Consider the following 15,059-nt stretch of genomic DNA (forward strand, 5'->3'; position numbering starts at 1 on the left):
GCCTCACTCAAAAGAATAGAAAAATCTAAAATGCAGTTTTTATATTCTCACCTCAAGAAGCTGGAGCTGGAACAGAAGAACAGGCCTAACCCATGCACGAGAAAGCAGTTGATCAAGATCAGAGCAGAGATCAATGAATTAGAAACCAGGAGCATAGTTGAACAGATCAACAGAACTAGAAGCTGGTTCTTTGAAAGAATAAATAAGATTGATAAGCCACTGGCCAGACTTATTCAAAAGAATAGAGAAAGGACCCAAATTAATAAAATTATGAATGAAAGGGGAGAGGTCACAACCAACACCAATGAAATAGGAAGGATCATTAGAAACTTTTATCAACAGCTTTATGCCAATAAATTAAACAACCTGGAAGAAATGGATGCCTTCCTGGAAACCTATAAACTACCAAGACTGAAACAGGAAGAAATTGATTTTTTAAACAGACCGATTAATTATGAAGAGATTGAAGCAGTGATCAAAAACCTCCCGAGAAACAAGAGTCCAGGGCCTGACGGATTCCCTTGGGAATTCTACCAAACATTCAAAGAAGAAATAATACCTATTCTCCTGAAGCTGTTTCAAAAAATAGAAACAGAAGGAAAACTACCACACTCCTTCTATGAGGCCAGTATTACCTTGATTCCCAAACCAGGCAAAGACCCCAACAAAAAGGAGAATTACAGACCGATATCCCTGATGAATATGGATGCCAAAATTCTCAACAAGATCCTAGCTAATAGGATCCAATGTACATTAGAAGGATTATCCATCATGACCAAGTGGGATTCATCCCCGGAATGCAAGGGTGGTTCGATATTTGCAAATCAATCAGTGTGATAGAGCATATCAACAAGAAAAGAGTCAAGAACCATATGATCCTCTCAATTGATGCAGAAAAAGCATTTGACAAAATACAGCATCCTTTCCTGATTAAAACACTTCAGAGTGTAGGGCTGGAGGGTACATTCCTCAATTTCATTAAAACCATCTATGAAAAGCCTACAGCAAATATCATTCTCAATGGGAAAAAGCTGGAAGCCTTTCCCTTAAGATCAGGAACACGACAAGGATGCCCACTCTCGCCATTATTATTCAACATAGTACTAGAAGTCCTTGCAACAGCAATCAGACAACAAAAAAAGGATAAAAGGTATCCAAATCAGCAAAGAAGAAGTCAAACTGTCTCTCTTTGCAGATGACATGATACATTATATGGAAAACCCAAAAGAACCCACCCCCAAACTACTAGAAGTTATAGAGCAATTCAGTAATGTGGCGGGATACAAAATCAGTGCTCAGAAACCAGTTGCATTTCTATACACAAACAATGAAACTGAGGAGAGAAATTAGGGAATCCATTCCATTTACAATAGCACCAAAAATCATACGTTATGTTGGAATTAACTTAACCAGAGACTTATTCTAGAAACTACAAATCACTCTTGAAAGACATTGAAGAAGACACAAAAAGATGGAAAAATATTCCATGCTCATGGATCGGAAGAATAAACATAGTTAAAATGTCTATGCTACCCAGAGCAATCTACACTTTCAATGCCATCCCGATCAAAATACCAGTGACATTTTTCAAAGAACTGGAAAAAACAGCCCTTAAATTTGTGTGGAACCAGAAAAGTTCCCGAATCTCCAAGGAACTGTTGAAAAGGAAAAACAAAGCTGGGGGTATCACGTTGCCAGATTTCAAGCTATACTACAAAGCTGTGATCACAAAGACAGCATGGTACTGGCACAAAAACAGACACATAGACCAAGGGAACAGAATCGAGAACCCAGAAATGGACCCTCGGCTCTTTGGGCAACTAATCTTTGACAAAGCAGGAAACATCCAGTGGAAAAAAGACAGTCTCTTCAAGAAATGGTGCTGGGAAAATTGGACAGCTACATGCAAAAGAATGAAACTTGACCACTCTCTCACACCATACACAAAGATAAACTCCAAATGGATGAAAGACCTCGATGTGAGACAGGAGTCCATCAAAATCCTAGAGGAGAACACAGGCAGCAACCTCTTTGACGTCGGCCACAGCAACTTTTTTCATGACACATCTCCAAAGGCAAGAGAAACAAAAGATAAAATGAACTTGTGGGACTTCATCAAGATAAAAAGCTTCTGCACAGCCAAGAAAACAGCCAAAAAAACTAAGAGGCAGCCCACGGAATGGGAGAAGATATTTGCAAATGACACTACAGATAAAAGACTGGTATCCAAGATTTACAAAGAACTTCTGAAACTCAATACATGAGAAACAAATAAATCAAAAAAATGGGCAGAAGATATGAACAGACACTTCTCCAATGAAGACATACAAATGGCTAACAGACATATGAAAAAATGTTCAAAATCATTAGCCATCAGGGAAATTCAAATCAAAACCACACTTAGATACCACCTTACACCAGTTAGAATGGCAAAAATTGACAAGGCAGGAAACAACAAATGTTGGAGAGGATGTGGAGAAAGGGGATCCCTCCTACATTGTTGGTGGGAATGTAAGTTGGTACAGCCACTTTGGAAAACAGTGTGGAGGTCCCTTAAAAAGTTAAAAATTGAGCTACCCTATGATCCAGCAATTGCACTACTGGGTATTTACCCCAAAGATACAGACGTAGTGAAGAGAAGGGCCATATGCACCCCAATGTTCATAGCAGCATTGTCCACAACAGCTAAATCGTGGAAGGAGCCGAGACGCCCTTCAACAGATGACTGGATTAAGAAGATGTGGTCCATATATACAATGGATTATCACTCATCCATCAAAAAGAATGATTTCTTAACATTTGCTGCAACATGGGCGGGACTGGAGGAGATACTGCTGAGTGAAATAAGTCAAGCAGAGAAAGACAAGTATCATATGGTTTCACTCATTTATGGAACATAAGAAGTAGGAAGATCTGTAGGAGAAGAAAGGGAAGAAGAAAGGGGGGGTAAACAGAAGGGGGGAAGGAACCATAAGAGACTATGGACTCTGGGAACAAACTGAGGGCTTCAGAGGGGAGGGGGATGGGGGAATGGGATGGGCTAGTGATGGGTGTTGAGGAGGGCACGTATTGCATGGTGCACTGGGTGTTGTATGCAAGTAATGAATCATGGAACTTTACATCAAAAACTAGGGATGTACTGTATGGTGACTAACATAATATAATAAAAAATACTATAAAATTGAAAAAAAAAACTGGTCACATAAACGATGCTAAATCTACATAGAAAATACTATGCAGGTGAAAAAAGAAAAGGAAAAAGCTATTATGAAAACATCTCCAGGACATATTGTTAAGGTTCAGAACAGTTTAAGAAAGTGGCTTTGCTCTAATTACACAAAGAAGCACTGATGAATACACAAGAAAGTAACAAGAGTAATTCCCTATAGGGAGCAGAGGTGGGGAAGGATGGGTGCTGGAGTATGAATTTTTTTTTTTTTAAAGATTTTATTCACTCATTTGACAGAGAGAGAGACAGCCAGCGAGAGAGGGAACACAAGCAGGGGGAGTGGGAGAGGAAGAAGAAGGCTCCCAGTGGAAGAGCCTGACGTGGGGCTTGATCCCAGAACCCCAGGATCATGCCCTGAGCCGAAGGCAGATGCTCAATGACTGAGCCACCCAGGCGCCCCTGGAGTATGAATTTTAAATATACATCTTTTTATGAGTTATTAATAAATAAGTGAAAATGAACAATCTAATAGAAAATGGGCAAAAAAGTAGTTTCCATACAAAGAAATACAGAAGGTTAATTAACATGAAAAGATTATTGAACTCACTTGAAATTAAGGAAAGATAAATAACAAAATATCGTTTTTCATTCTAGAGCCTGGCAAAGATGAAAAAGATTGATAATACCTAGTCTGGCAGCAGTATGGAAAAATGAGCAGTCTCTACTGTAGGTAGAAATATAAACAGATATAATCTTTTTAGAGGGAAGTCTGGCAATATGCATCACAATTTTTAATGTGTTTTCCCTTTGATCCAGCCAATTCACTTCTAGGAAATTCTCATATATTCACACAAGTGGCACCTGGGTAGCTCAGTCTGTTAAGTGTCCAAATCTTGGTTTCTGCTCAGGTCATGACTTTGGGGGCCTGAGATAGAACCCTGCATTGGGCTCTCCACTCAGCAGGGAGTCTTCTCCCTTCCCCCCGCCCCCTCCTCCCACTCTTGCACTTTTTCTCTCTCTCTAAAACAAAATTATCTTTTAGAAAAGATATATTCACACAAATGTGACAAAATTCATGATTAATGGTGTTCATTCAGAACCATTTATCACAGCAAAACACTGGAGACTATTTTTTGGAGGGGGCATCTGGATATGAATGGAAACATTTTATTTCATTTTGTTTTATTTTATTAAGGTTTATTTATTTATTTTAGAAAGAGAGAGAATGTGTGTGTGTGAGCCAGGGGAGGGGCAGAAAGAGAGGGAGAGAGAAAATCTCAAGCAGACTCGGCCCTGATGTGGAGATGATCTCACGACCCCAAGATCATGACCTCAGCCAAAACCAAAAGTCGGACGTTTAACTGACTGAGCCACCCAGGCACCCCTGAATGGACACATTTTAAATGTTCATCAATAGGAGACTGATAAAATAAATTAAGGTATATTGAAAACAGTGGAAAACCATGCCACTGTTAGATCTGTATGTATTGTCACAGACGTCGAAGTGGAAAAAAAAACTGTTCAACTATGACTTCATTTGTGCAAGAAAAAGCTACAGTATCTCTTTTCTGGAAGTTATATATGAAACTCAAAATCTGAGATATATTCTCTCCTGAGCTAGGTCACTAGAATTAATTTTGGTTTCTGAGCCCCCACTATACCAGCCGTCATTGTATAGGAGCTTGAAAGAAAGCAGAACCTACGTTGTAGGATCTACATCTACAATGAATTCCTGCCCCACTCACAAAGGGGAATATTAGAGGAGAACACCAGCCCCCTTCTGAAGTAACTAGAGGCCTGATACTCACAGGATATCCAAATTTAGAGTTGAGTTCTCTGCTGTTGGCTTGCAGATATCTCACTTGTTCTGCAAAGAGGAGAGAAATGTTGAGAAGGATAACCCTCTATAGATCAGCCTGGGATGCCGGCTGCTAGTAAAGACTTCACTAGATCTTCAGCTTTCTCACTGAGGAGGATTATGTCTACAAATGGGATTTTTGTCTCTATTCCAAGAATCAAGAAATACAATAAAAATGGAAATCCGCAAGTGTTAAAGCTTTCTGGAGGCAACAGGACAAGAAACTTTTGAGGAGTTTTGTGCCATGAATGTCTCTAGTAATTCTAGATTATGTCTCCACAGACAACAGGATAGCTGTACCAACATTACTGCTAAACACAGAAATCCAGCCCTCTCCAATTAGTCAATCCCAGCACCTTATTTTAAAGTACCTGAGGTTCTTTCCAAAGCAGCTTTTCCTAAACTGGCTTAATGAAATTTAAATCAATAAATCATTATTAGTCATCTATTGTACAGAGGCCAATGTATTTGATCCTGTGGGGGGATAAAAAGATGAGTAAGACACAGTCCCTGACTTCAAAGGACCTGCAGTTTAGTAGGAGTGAGCCTGATAACTATAAACATGACAAAACCATCACATCAAAGCACATAGGTGTTATGAACTATTACAAATAGTGAGCCCATTATTGTGTTATGAAAAATCTTTTTTTATGTATTTCTATTTTTTAAAACTTTTAAAATTTAAATTCATTTAATGAACATATAATGTATTATTGGTTTCAGAGGTATAGGCCTATGATTCATCAGTTTTATATAATACCCAGTGCTCATTACATCATATGCCCTCCTTAATGTCCATCACCCAATGACCCCATCCCTTCACCTCCTCCCCTCCAGCAACCCTCAGTTTGTTTCCTGATTAAGAGTCTCTTACGGTTTGTCTCCCTCTCTGGTTTCGTCTTACTGTATTTTTTCCTCTCTTCCCCTATGATCCTCTGTTTTGTTTCTTAAATTCACATATCAGTGAGATCACATGATAATTGTCTTTCTCTGATTGACTAATTTCACTTGGCATAATACCCTCTAATTCCATCCACGTCATTGCAAATGGCAAGATTTCATTTTTTGATGGCTGCATAATATTCCATTGTATGTATATGCCACATCTTCTTTATCCATTCATCTGTCAATGGACACCTGGGCTCTTTACATATTTTGGCTATTGTGGACACTGTTGCTATAAACATTGGGGTGCAGGTGCCCTTTCGGGTCACAATATTTAAATTCTTTGGATAAATATCTAGTAGTGCAATTGCTGGGTTGGAGGGTTGGAGGTTAGTTTATTTTTAACTTTTTGAGGAAACTTCATACTGTTTTCCAGAGTGGCTGCACCAGCTTGCATTCCCACCAACAGTGTAAGAGGGTTCCTCTTTCTCCACATCCTCGCCAATATCCTTTGTTTCCTGAGTTGTTAATTTTAGCCATTCTGACCAGTGTGAGGTGGTATCTCATTGTGGTTTTGATCTGTATTTCCCTGATGCCAACTGACGTTGAGCATTTTTTCATATGTCTATTGGCCATCTGTATGTCTTCTTTGGAGAAATGTCTGTTCATGTCTTCTGCCCATTTCTTTTTTTTTTTTTTTTTTTTTTTTTTTTTTTTTTATTAATAATGATTTTTTATTATATTATGTTAGTCACCATACAGTACATCCCCGGTTTTCGATGTAAGGCTCGATGATTCATTAGTTGTGTATAACACCCAGTGCACCATGCAATATGTGCCCTCCTTACTACCCATCACCGGTCTATCCCATTCCCCCATTCTGCCCATTTCTTAACTAGATTTTTTTAATTTTTGGGGTGTTGAGTTTGGTAAATTCTTTATAGATTTTGCATTAGCCCTTTATCTGACAAGTCATTTGCAAATATCTTCTCCCATCCCACAGGCTGCCCTTTAGTTTTGTTGACTCTTTCCTTTGTTGTGCAAAAGTTTTTTATCCTGATGATCCAAGGGTTCGTTTTTGCTTTTTTCCCCTTGCCTTTGGAGATATGTCTATCAAGAAGTTGCTGTGGCTGAGGTCAGAGAGCTTGCTGCCTGTGTTCTCCTCTAGGATTTAGATGGATTCCTGTCTCACATTTAGGTCTTTCATCCAGTTTGAGTCTGTTTTTGTGTATGGTGTAAGGAAATTCATTCTTCTGCGTGTGGCTGTCCAATTTTCCCAACACCATTTGTTGAAGAGACAATCTCTTTTCCATTGGATATTCTTTCTTGCTTTGTTGAAGATTAGTTGACCATAGTGTTGAGGGTCCATTTCTGCGTTCTCCATTCTATTCCATTGATCTATGTGTATGTTTTTGTGCCAGTACCATACTGTCTTGATGATTACAGCTTTGTAATAGACCTTGAAGTCTGGAATTGTGATGCCCCCAGCTTTGGTTTTCCCTTCAACATTCCTTTGGCTATTTGGGGTCTTTTCTTGTTCCAAACAAATTTTAGGATTGTTTGTTCCAGCTCTGTGAAAAATGCTGATAGTATTTTGATAGGCATTGCACTGAATGTAGAGATTGCTTTGGGTAGCATAGACATTTTAACGGTATTTGTTCTTCCCATCCATGAGTTTTTCCATTTCTTTGTATCTTCCTCAATTTCTTTCATAAGTGTTCTATAGTTTTCAGAGTACAGATCCTTTACCTCTTTGGTTAGGTGTATTCCTAGGTATCTTATGGTTTTTGGTGCAATTGTAAGTGGGATCGATTCCTTGATTTCACTTTCTTCTGTCTCATTGTTAAGTGTATAGAAATGCAACTGACTTCTGTGCATTGATTTGATATCCTGTGACTTTGCCGAATTTCTTATCAGTTCTAGCAATTTTTTGGTGGTGTCTTTTGGGTTTTCTACATAGAATATCATGTCATCTGCGAAGCATGAAAATTTGACCTCTTCTTTGCCCAGCTGGATGCCTTTTCTTTTTATTGTCTGATTTCTGAGGCTATGACTTCCCGTACTTGTTGAAAAACAGTGGGGAAGGTGGACATCCCTGTCATGTTCCTGATATTGGGGGGAAAGCTCTCAGTTTTTCTCCATTGAGAATGATATTTGCTGTGGGTCTTTTGTATATGGCTTTTATGATGTTGAGGTATGTTCCCTCTATTCTTGCACAATGGAGAGTTTTTATCAAGAAAGGATGCTGTATTTTGTCAAATGCCTTTTCTGCATCTATTGACAAGATCATATGGTTCTTGTCCTTTCTTTTATTAATATGTATATCACATTGATTAATTTGCAAATGTTGAACCATCCTGGTAGCCCAGGAACAAATCCTGCTTGGTCATGGTGAATAATCCTTTTAATATACTGTTGGATCCTATTAGTTAGTATCTTGGTAAGAATTTTTGCATCCATGTTTATCAGGGATATTGGTCTGTAATTCTCCTTTTTGTGGGGGCCTTTGTCTGGTTTTGGGATCAAGGTAATGCTGGCTTCATAGAATGAGTTTGGAAGTTTTCTTTCCATTTCTATTTTCTTTCTTTCTTTTTTTTATTTTGTTAAAGCTTTTAAATTCTTTTTTTTTATAATAATATTTTTATTATATTATGTTATTCACCATACAGTACATCCCTGGTCTTTGATGTAAAGTTCGATGATTCATTAGTTGCGTATAACACCCAGTGCACCATGCAATATGTGCCCTCCTTACTACCCACCACCAGCCTATCCCATTCCCCCACCCTCCTCCCCTCTGAAGCCCTCAGTTTGTTTTTCAGAGTCCATAGTCTCTCATGCTTCATTCCCCCTTCTGATTACCCCCCCACCCGGAATATTTTCAGAAAAATAGGTATTATTTCTTCTTCAACTGTTTGGTAGAATTCCTCTGTGAAGCCCTGGGAATATGGCCCTGGACTCTGTTTGTTGGGAGATTTTTTGATTACTGATTCAATTTCTTTGCTGGTTATGGGTGTGTCCAGGTTTTTTACTTCCTCCTGTTTCAGTTTTGGTAGTTTATATGTCTCTAGGAATGCGTCCATTTCTTCCAGATTGCCTAATTTTGTTGGCATACAGTTGCTCATAATATGTTCTTATAATTGTTTGTATTTCTTCAGTGTTGGTTGTGATCTCTCCTCTTTCATTCAAGGTTTTATTTATTTGGGTCCCTTCTCTTTTCTGTTTGATAAGTCTGGCAAGGGGTTTATCAATTTTATTAATTCTTTCAAAGAACCAACTCCTAGTTTCATTGATCTCTTCTGTTCTCTTTATTTCTATATCATTGATTTCTGCCCTAATCTTTATTATTTCTACTCTCCTGCTGGATTTAGGCTTTATTTGCTGTTCTTTCTCCAGCTCCTTTAGGGGTAAGGTTAGGTTGTGTATTTGAGACTTTATTTCTTGAGGAAGGCCTGTATTGATATATACTTCCCTTTTAGGAGGGCCTTTGCTGCATCCCAAAGGTTTTGAATAGCTGTATTTTCATTTTCATTTGCTTCCATGCATTTTAATTTTTTTAACTTTTAAAAAAGATTTTATTTATTTATTTGACAAAGAGAGAGAGAACACAAGCGGGGGGAGCAGCAGGCAAGGGAAAGGGAGAAGCAGACTCCCCACTGAGCAAGGAGCCTGATGTGGGGCTTGATACTAGGACCCTGAGATCATGACCTGAGCTGAAGGCAGATACTTAACTAACTGAGCCACCAGGCACCCCAAGCTTCCATGTATTTTTTTTTTAAGATTTTATTTATTTATTTGACAGAGATAGAGACAGCCAGTGAGAGAGGGAACACAAGCAGGGGGAGTGGGAGAGGAAGAAGCAGGCTCATAGCAGAGGAGCCTGATGTGGGGCTCGATCCCATAACGCCGGGATCACGCCCTGAGCCGAAGGCAGATGCCCAACTGCTGTGCCACCCAGGCGCCCCTCCATGTATTTTTAAAATTCTTAATTTCCTGGTTGACCCATTCATTCTTTAGTAGGATGTTCTTTAACCTCCACGTATTTGTGATCCTTCCAAATTTTTTCTTGTGGTTGACTTCAAGTTTTATAGCATTTTGGTCTGAAAATATGCATGGTATGACCTCAATCTTTTTGTACTGGTTGAGACCTGATTTGTGACCTAGTATGTGATCTATTCTGGAAAATGTTCCACGTCACTTGAGAAGAATGTGTATTCTGCTGCTTTAGGATGAAATGCTTTGAATATATCTGTTAAGTCCATCTGGTTCAGTGTGTCATTCAAAGCCCTTGTTTCTTTGTTGATCTTCCACTTAGATGATCTGTCCATTACTGTGAGTGCTATGAAAGTCCCCTACTATTATTGTATTATTATCAATGAGTTTCTTTTTTTTCTTTTTTTTCAAAGATTTTATTTATTTATTTATTTGACAGAGATAGACAGCCAGCGAGAGAGGGAACACAAGCAGGGGGAGTGGGAGAGGAAGAGGCAGGCTCCCAGCAGAGGAGCCTGATGTGGCTTGATCCCAGAACACCAGGATCAGGTCCTGAGCCAAAGGCAGACGCCTAACGACTGAGCCACCCAGGTGCCCCATCAATGAGTTTCTTTAATTTTGTTATTAATTGGTTTATATATTTGGTTGCTCTCAAGTTAGGGGCATAAATATTTACAATTGAGCTTCTTGTTGGATAGATCCTTTTATTATGATATAGTGTCCTTCTTCATCTCTTATTGCAATCTTTGGTTTAAAATCTAGTTTGATTTGATGCGACTGAATTTCAAAACTCCAAATTTTATGGATTCCTATGCCACAGACCTGGGATGTTCCTCCCAGGGAAGGAAGGAGGGTCTCACTACCTTCTGCCTTTTGCTGGACCCCTCCCAGGGAAGTGTTTGCATGACCATGCAGCAGTTCAGAGTTTATGGCAACATAGAGCAGAAAGCCAGCACCTAGGCTTGCTGTTCAGCTGGCTTCCCACTCCTATGTTGGGAACTCTGCCCCACTCAGGCATCCCCCATTCTTCTTCTGACCCTGGGGATCCTGAGACCATGCTGGCACACCTGGGATATTGCCCTGCTTTGCCATCTAAGCACCTTTAAGCCAGGACATCCCTCACTGTAGCAGACTTCTAAGAGTTCCAATTTTGACTCCATTGTTTATAATACTTTGCAGTAGCCTCTGTAAGCAGACTTCCTCCTCTCTGCCATATCTTCAGCTATATCACCCCTGATTCATCTCTGGAATTCCTACCTTCCAAAAGGTGGTCTCTTTTCTACTAGTAGACTTGCAGCATTTCTTTTCTCAGATCTCTGATTGATTTATCAGGTGTTCAGAATGATTTGATAACTATCTAGCTGTATTTGAAGGACAAGACTTAGGGTCCCCTACTCCTTGGCTATCTTACCTCCCCCTCTCCACTTTTTTTTTTTTTTAAAGAGACGGGGGTAGAGGGGAGGATCTTAAGCAGGGCCTACACCTAGCATGGAGCCCGATGCAGGGCTTGATCTCACAACCCTGAGATCATGACCTGAGCCGATATCAAGAGTCAGATGCTTAACCAACTGGGCCCCCCCGGTACCCCTAGATCATGTAATTTTTAATACAGGATAGCAAGTTTTCTTTTTAAAAGTTTTCTTGGCTCTTCTTGTTTATTTTCTCTTCTAGGTAAACTTCAGAATACTCTGTTTTGTCCAGTTTCCTCAAGATTGAAAGGCAGAGCTACCTCCCATGAGAGAAACAGTCAGGTCTGGGAAACTACATTGCATTTCTCAGGAGAATAAGATGACAGACTTTTTAAATAGTTTTTATTTTAATTCCAGTTAGTTAATATGCAGTGTTATATTCATTTCAGGTATACAATACAGTGATTAAACAATTCCATAAATCACCCAATGCTCATCACACCAAGTGCCCTCCTTAATCCCCCTCACCAATTTTACCCATCCCCCCACCCACCTCCCCTCTGGTAACCATCAGTTTGTTCTCTGTATTTAAGAGTCTGTTGCTTGGTTTCTCTCTCTTTTCCCCTTTGCTCATTTGTTTTGTTTCTTAAATTCCACATATGAGTGAAATCATATGGTATTTGTCTATCTCTGACTTATTTTGTTTAGTATGTCTGGTTCCATCCATGTCATTACAAATGGCCAAGATTTCATTATTTTTTATGGCTGAGTAATATTCCATTGTATATGTATACCACATCTTCTTTATTTGTTCATCAATTGATGGACACTTGGGCTACTTCCATATCTTGGCTATTGTAAAAAATGCTGCTATAAACACAGGGGTGCATGTATTCCTTTGGACTGGTGTTTTTGTATTCTTTGGGTTAATAGCTAGCACTGCAATTGCTGGATTGTAGGATAGTTCTATTCCCCCCCCCACTTATTTATTTATTAAAGATTTTATTTATTTATTTGAGAGAGCGAGCATGAGAGAGGGGAGGGTGAGAGTGAGAAGCAGACTCCCTGCTGAGCAGGGAGACCAATACAGGACTTGATCCTGGGACTCCAGGATCATGACCTGAACCGAAGGCAGTTGCTCAACCAACTGAGCCACCCAGGCGTTCCCCTCCCCCCTTTTCAAAGTAGGTTCCATATCCAGCGGAGAGCCTAATGTGGGGCTTGACCTCATGACCCTGAGATCAAAACCTGAGCCGAGATCAAGTGTTGGACACTTAAATAGGAAGATCGGTAGGAGAAGGGAGGGAAGAATGAAGGGGGGGTAAGCAGGAGGGGGAATGAACCATGAGAGACTGTGGACTCTGGGAAACAAACTGAGGGCTTCAGAGGGGAGGGGATGGGGGATTAGGATAGGCCAGTGATGGGTAGTAAGGAGGGCACATATTGCATGGTGCACTGTGTGTTATATGCAAATAATGAATCATGGAACATTGCATCAAAAACTGGGGATGTACTGTATGGTGACTAATATAACAAAATAAAAATTATTAAAAAAATAAAATTAAATAAAATTAAAAAAAAAAAGAGTTGGACACTTAACTGACTGAGCCACCTAGATGCCCCAGGGTAGTTCTGTTTTTAACTTTGAGGAACCTCCATACTGTTTTCTAGAGTGACTAGACCAGTTTGCATTCCTACCAACAGTGAACAAGGATTCCTTTTTCTCCATATCCTTGCCAACACCTGTTGTTTAGATCATAGACTTTTAAAAAATAGCTAAAGAGATGATAAGGCAATGATAAGGCAGGGACTTTAATGGTTCTTCCAGTAATCTCTGTTCTTCCTCTGGCCAAAAATTGCTAAACATCATAAAGTCATAAATGAGTAAATTTCTTATAGAAAATACCTAAGGAGCCAAAGTCTACATATTGGGCAGTACAAAAATAGAGAATTATGAGGAAGTTCAGGGATCTGCACACATTATAGGAAAGGTGAAACTGGGATGTTTAATTACTTTTACCCCACGATTTGAGAGATTATACAGATTAAGTGGGATGGAGTTGACGTTTTTGCACTATTAGTCTCCCACTTAGTGACATACTATATATCCCTGTGAGGAAGATAGAGAGTTGTTGGTGTATCCCTGGGAAACCACTCTTTTATGCATTATTATGATCATGTCTGTATAGTTAACTTTGCTAGCAATACATATGAGTCTTCCTTGGGCTAGGTTTATGATCCAGCTATGCACCTTCTAGTATGTTCTACCAAACTAGTGCATTTCTTTCACATTGTTTCATTCTAGTGATTACTAGGATTACATGAATAAAGATGGGGAAAGTTGAAAAGGAACTGATAGGATCTTTTGCTGTGCCTTGTTTTGAATAGTTAGTGGCTTATTTACAACCTTGTGATACAAGAGCTTCAGCTAACCATTATAGCTTAGGTTATCCAAAGAAGTGGAATATGCATGGCTCAGATAATTTAGCTGCATCTAGGATTTAGAGCTGGTATTTGGTTTATGCTTTTTGTGCAGGGACTTTTTCAGGGGCCTAGATAGCTGCCTGATTAGGGCGGTGTTGGTATTTCTACCAGTGTTGAGATGATCCAATCTCTGAGTAGGCTAATCTACTACGTTCATCAGTTTAGGCAATGATAAGTAAAATCAGTCTCTCCCATGCCATTTGCCCCTCTAATCATACCCAATCAACCAGCACAGCCTCTCCATTTATTAAAAAAATATTATTTTGTAACTCTTCATAAAGTTCTAATATTTTCTTATTGAATCTTACAATGCTTATTAAATTTAATTCTAGATATTACTGATTATTTTTTAATTTACTAAAGGTCTAACAGGTTTTTCCAGCAACTCATTTGGTTGCAGCAGGCTATTCTCTCTAAGCCCACCAATCCCAAGATATACATGGAGCCCAGGCTCTGCACAACTTAATTCACACCTCCCTCTTTGAGTTTAAGGAGAAAGCAGGTAGATCCCAAAGTTCAAATCCTGAGTTGGTAGAGACAAAATGAGACTCCACAGTGGGGACAGGAGTAACCTTCATCTAGTTCTGGCTCATTGGTATCAAATCTTCCATGAAAGGAGAGAAAGGAGAAAAGAAAGTAGGATATCCAACAGGAAGGGAAGAGGAGTTGAGGGCTAGAAAGTCAGATTTCAGAAGATGCCTCTAAAAAAGGAAAAGCAGGAATGATGAAAAAAGTGGTTAAATTATCAGTTGGCACAACCATCTAGGAGAAGAAACTCAGTCTGAGACAGATAGAAGACAAGCCTAAGGAAAGAAAGTAGCCAGTCACGTTTGAGACAATAAAGGCAGGCAGGCAGTTTTCAGACTGGATAATAAAAGATTAATTCAAGATTCACCAAAACAATGACAACAACAAAAACACCACCAATTTGCTAGGGCTTGTGACTACTGTTGAGAAAAGATTGGGATGACTAACTGTTTACCCCATTACTTGTTAATTCTAAGTTTATTTCTGTTTGGCTGAAACAAGAGTGACAAAATGTGAATTATGGATGAGAGGTTAGAACCATAGAACATTAGAAACGAGCTTAGATGAGGAGAGCCTAGAAGACAATCTAGTTGAAGAGGTTCTGACTATGGAATTCAAGGGCACAAACACCTAGCTCAGCCTCCAGTGACTGGAAAATGCATCCATCTTTGTTAACTAAGGGTTGAATCTACAGCCTATTGAGTGAAGGCCTGGTTTCAAAGGGACCTGTGTT

At 39.4% G+C, this 15,059-nt stretch overlaps 1 protein-coding gene across 1 annotated transcript in view; it reads right to left on the reverse strand.

Annotated features, from left to right (window-relative positions):
* Window positions 1–15,059, reverse strand: part of LOC123781345 (phospholipid-transporting ATPase FetA-like) — a 102,884-nt gene that overhangs the window by 59,417 nt on the left and 28,408 nt on the right. Inside the window, exon 3 of the mRNA XM_045780807.2 lies at window positions 4,978–5,036. Within this exon, the coding sequence (XP_045636763.1) occupies window positions 4,978–5,036 (59 nt within the window). The remainder of the gene's footprint in view (window positions 1–4,977; window positions 5,037–15,059) is intronic.

This window comes from Ursus americanus, chromosome 18, assembly GCF_024610735.1.
Source record: "Ursus americanus isolate L20-20 chromosome 18, mUrsAme1.1.p, whole genome shotgun sequence".
NCBI lineage: Eukaryota > Metazoa > Chordata > Mammalia > Carnivora > Ursidae > Ursus > Ursus americanus.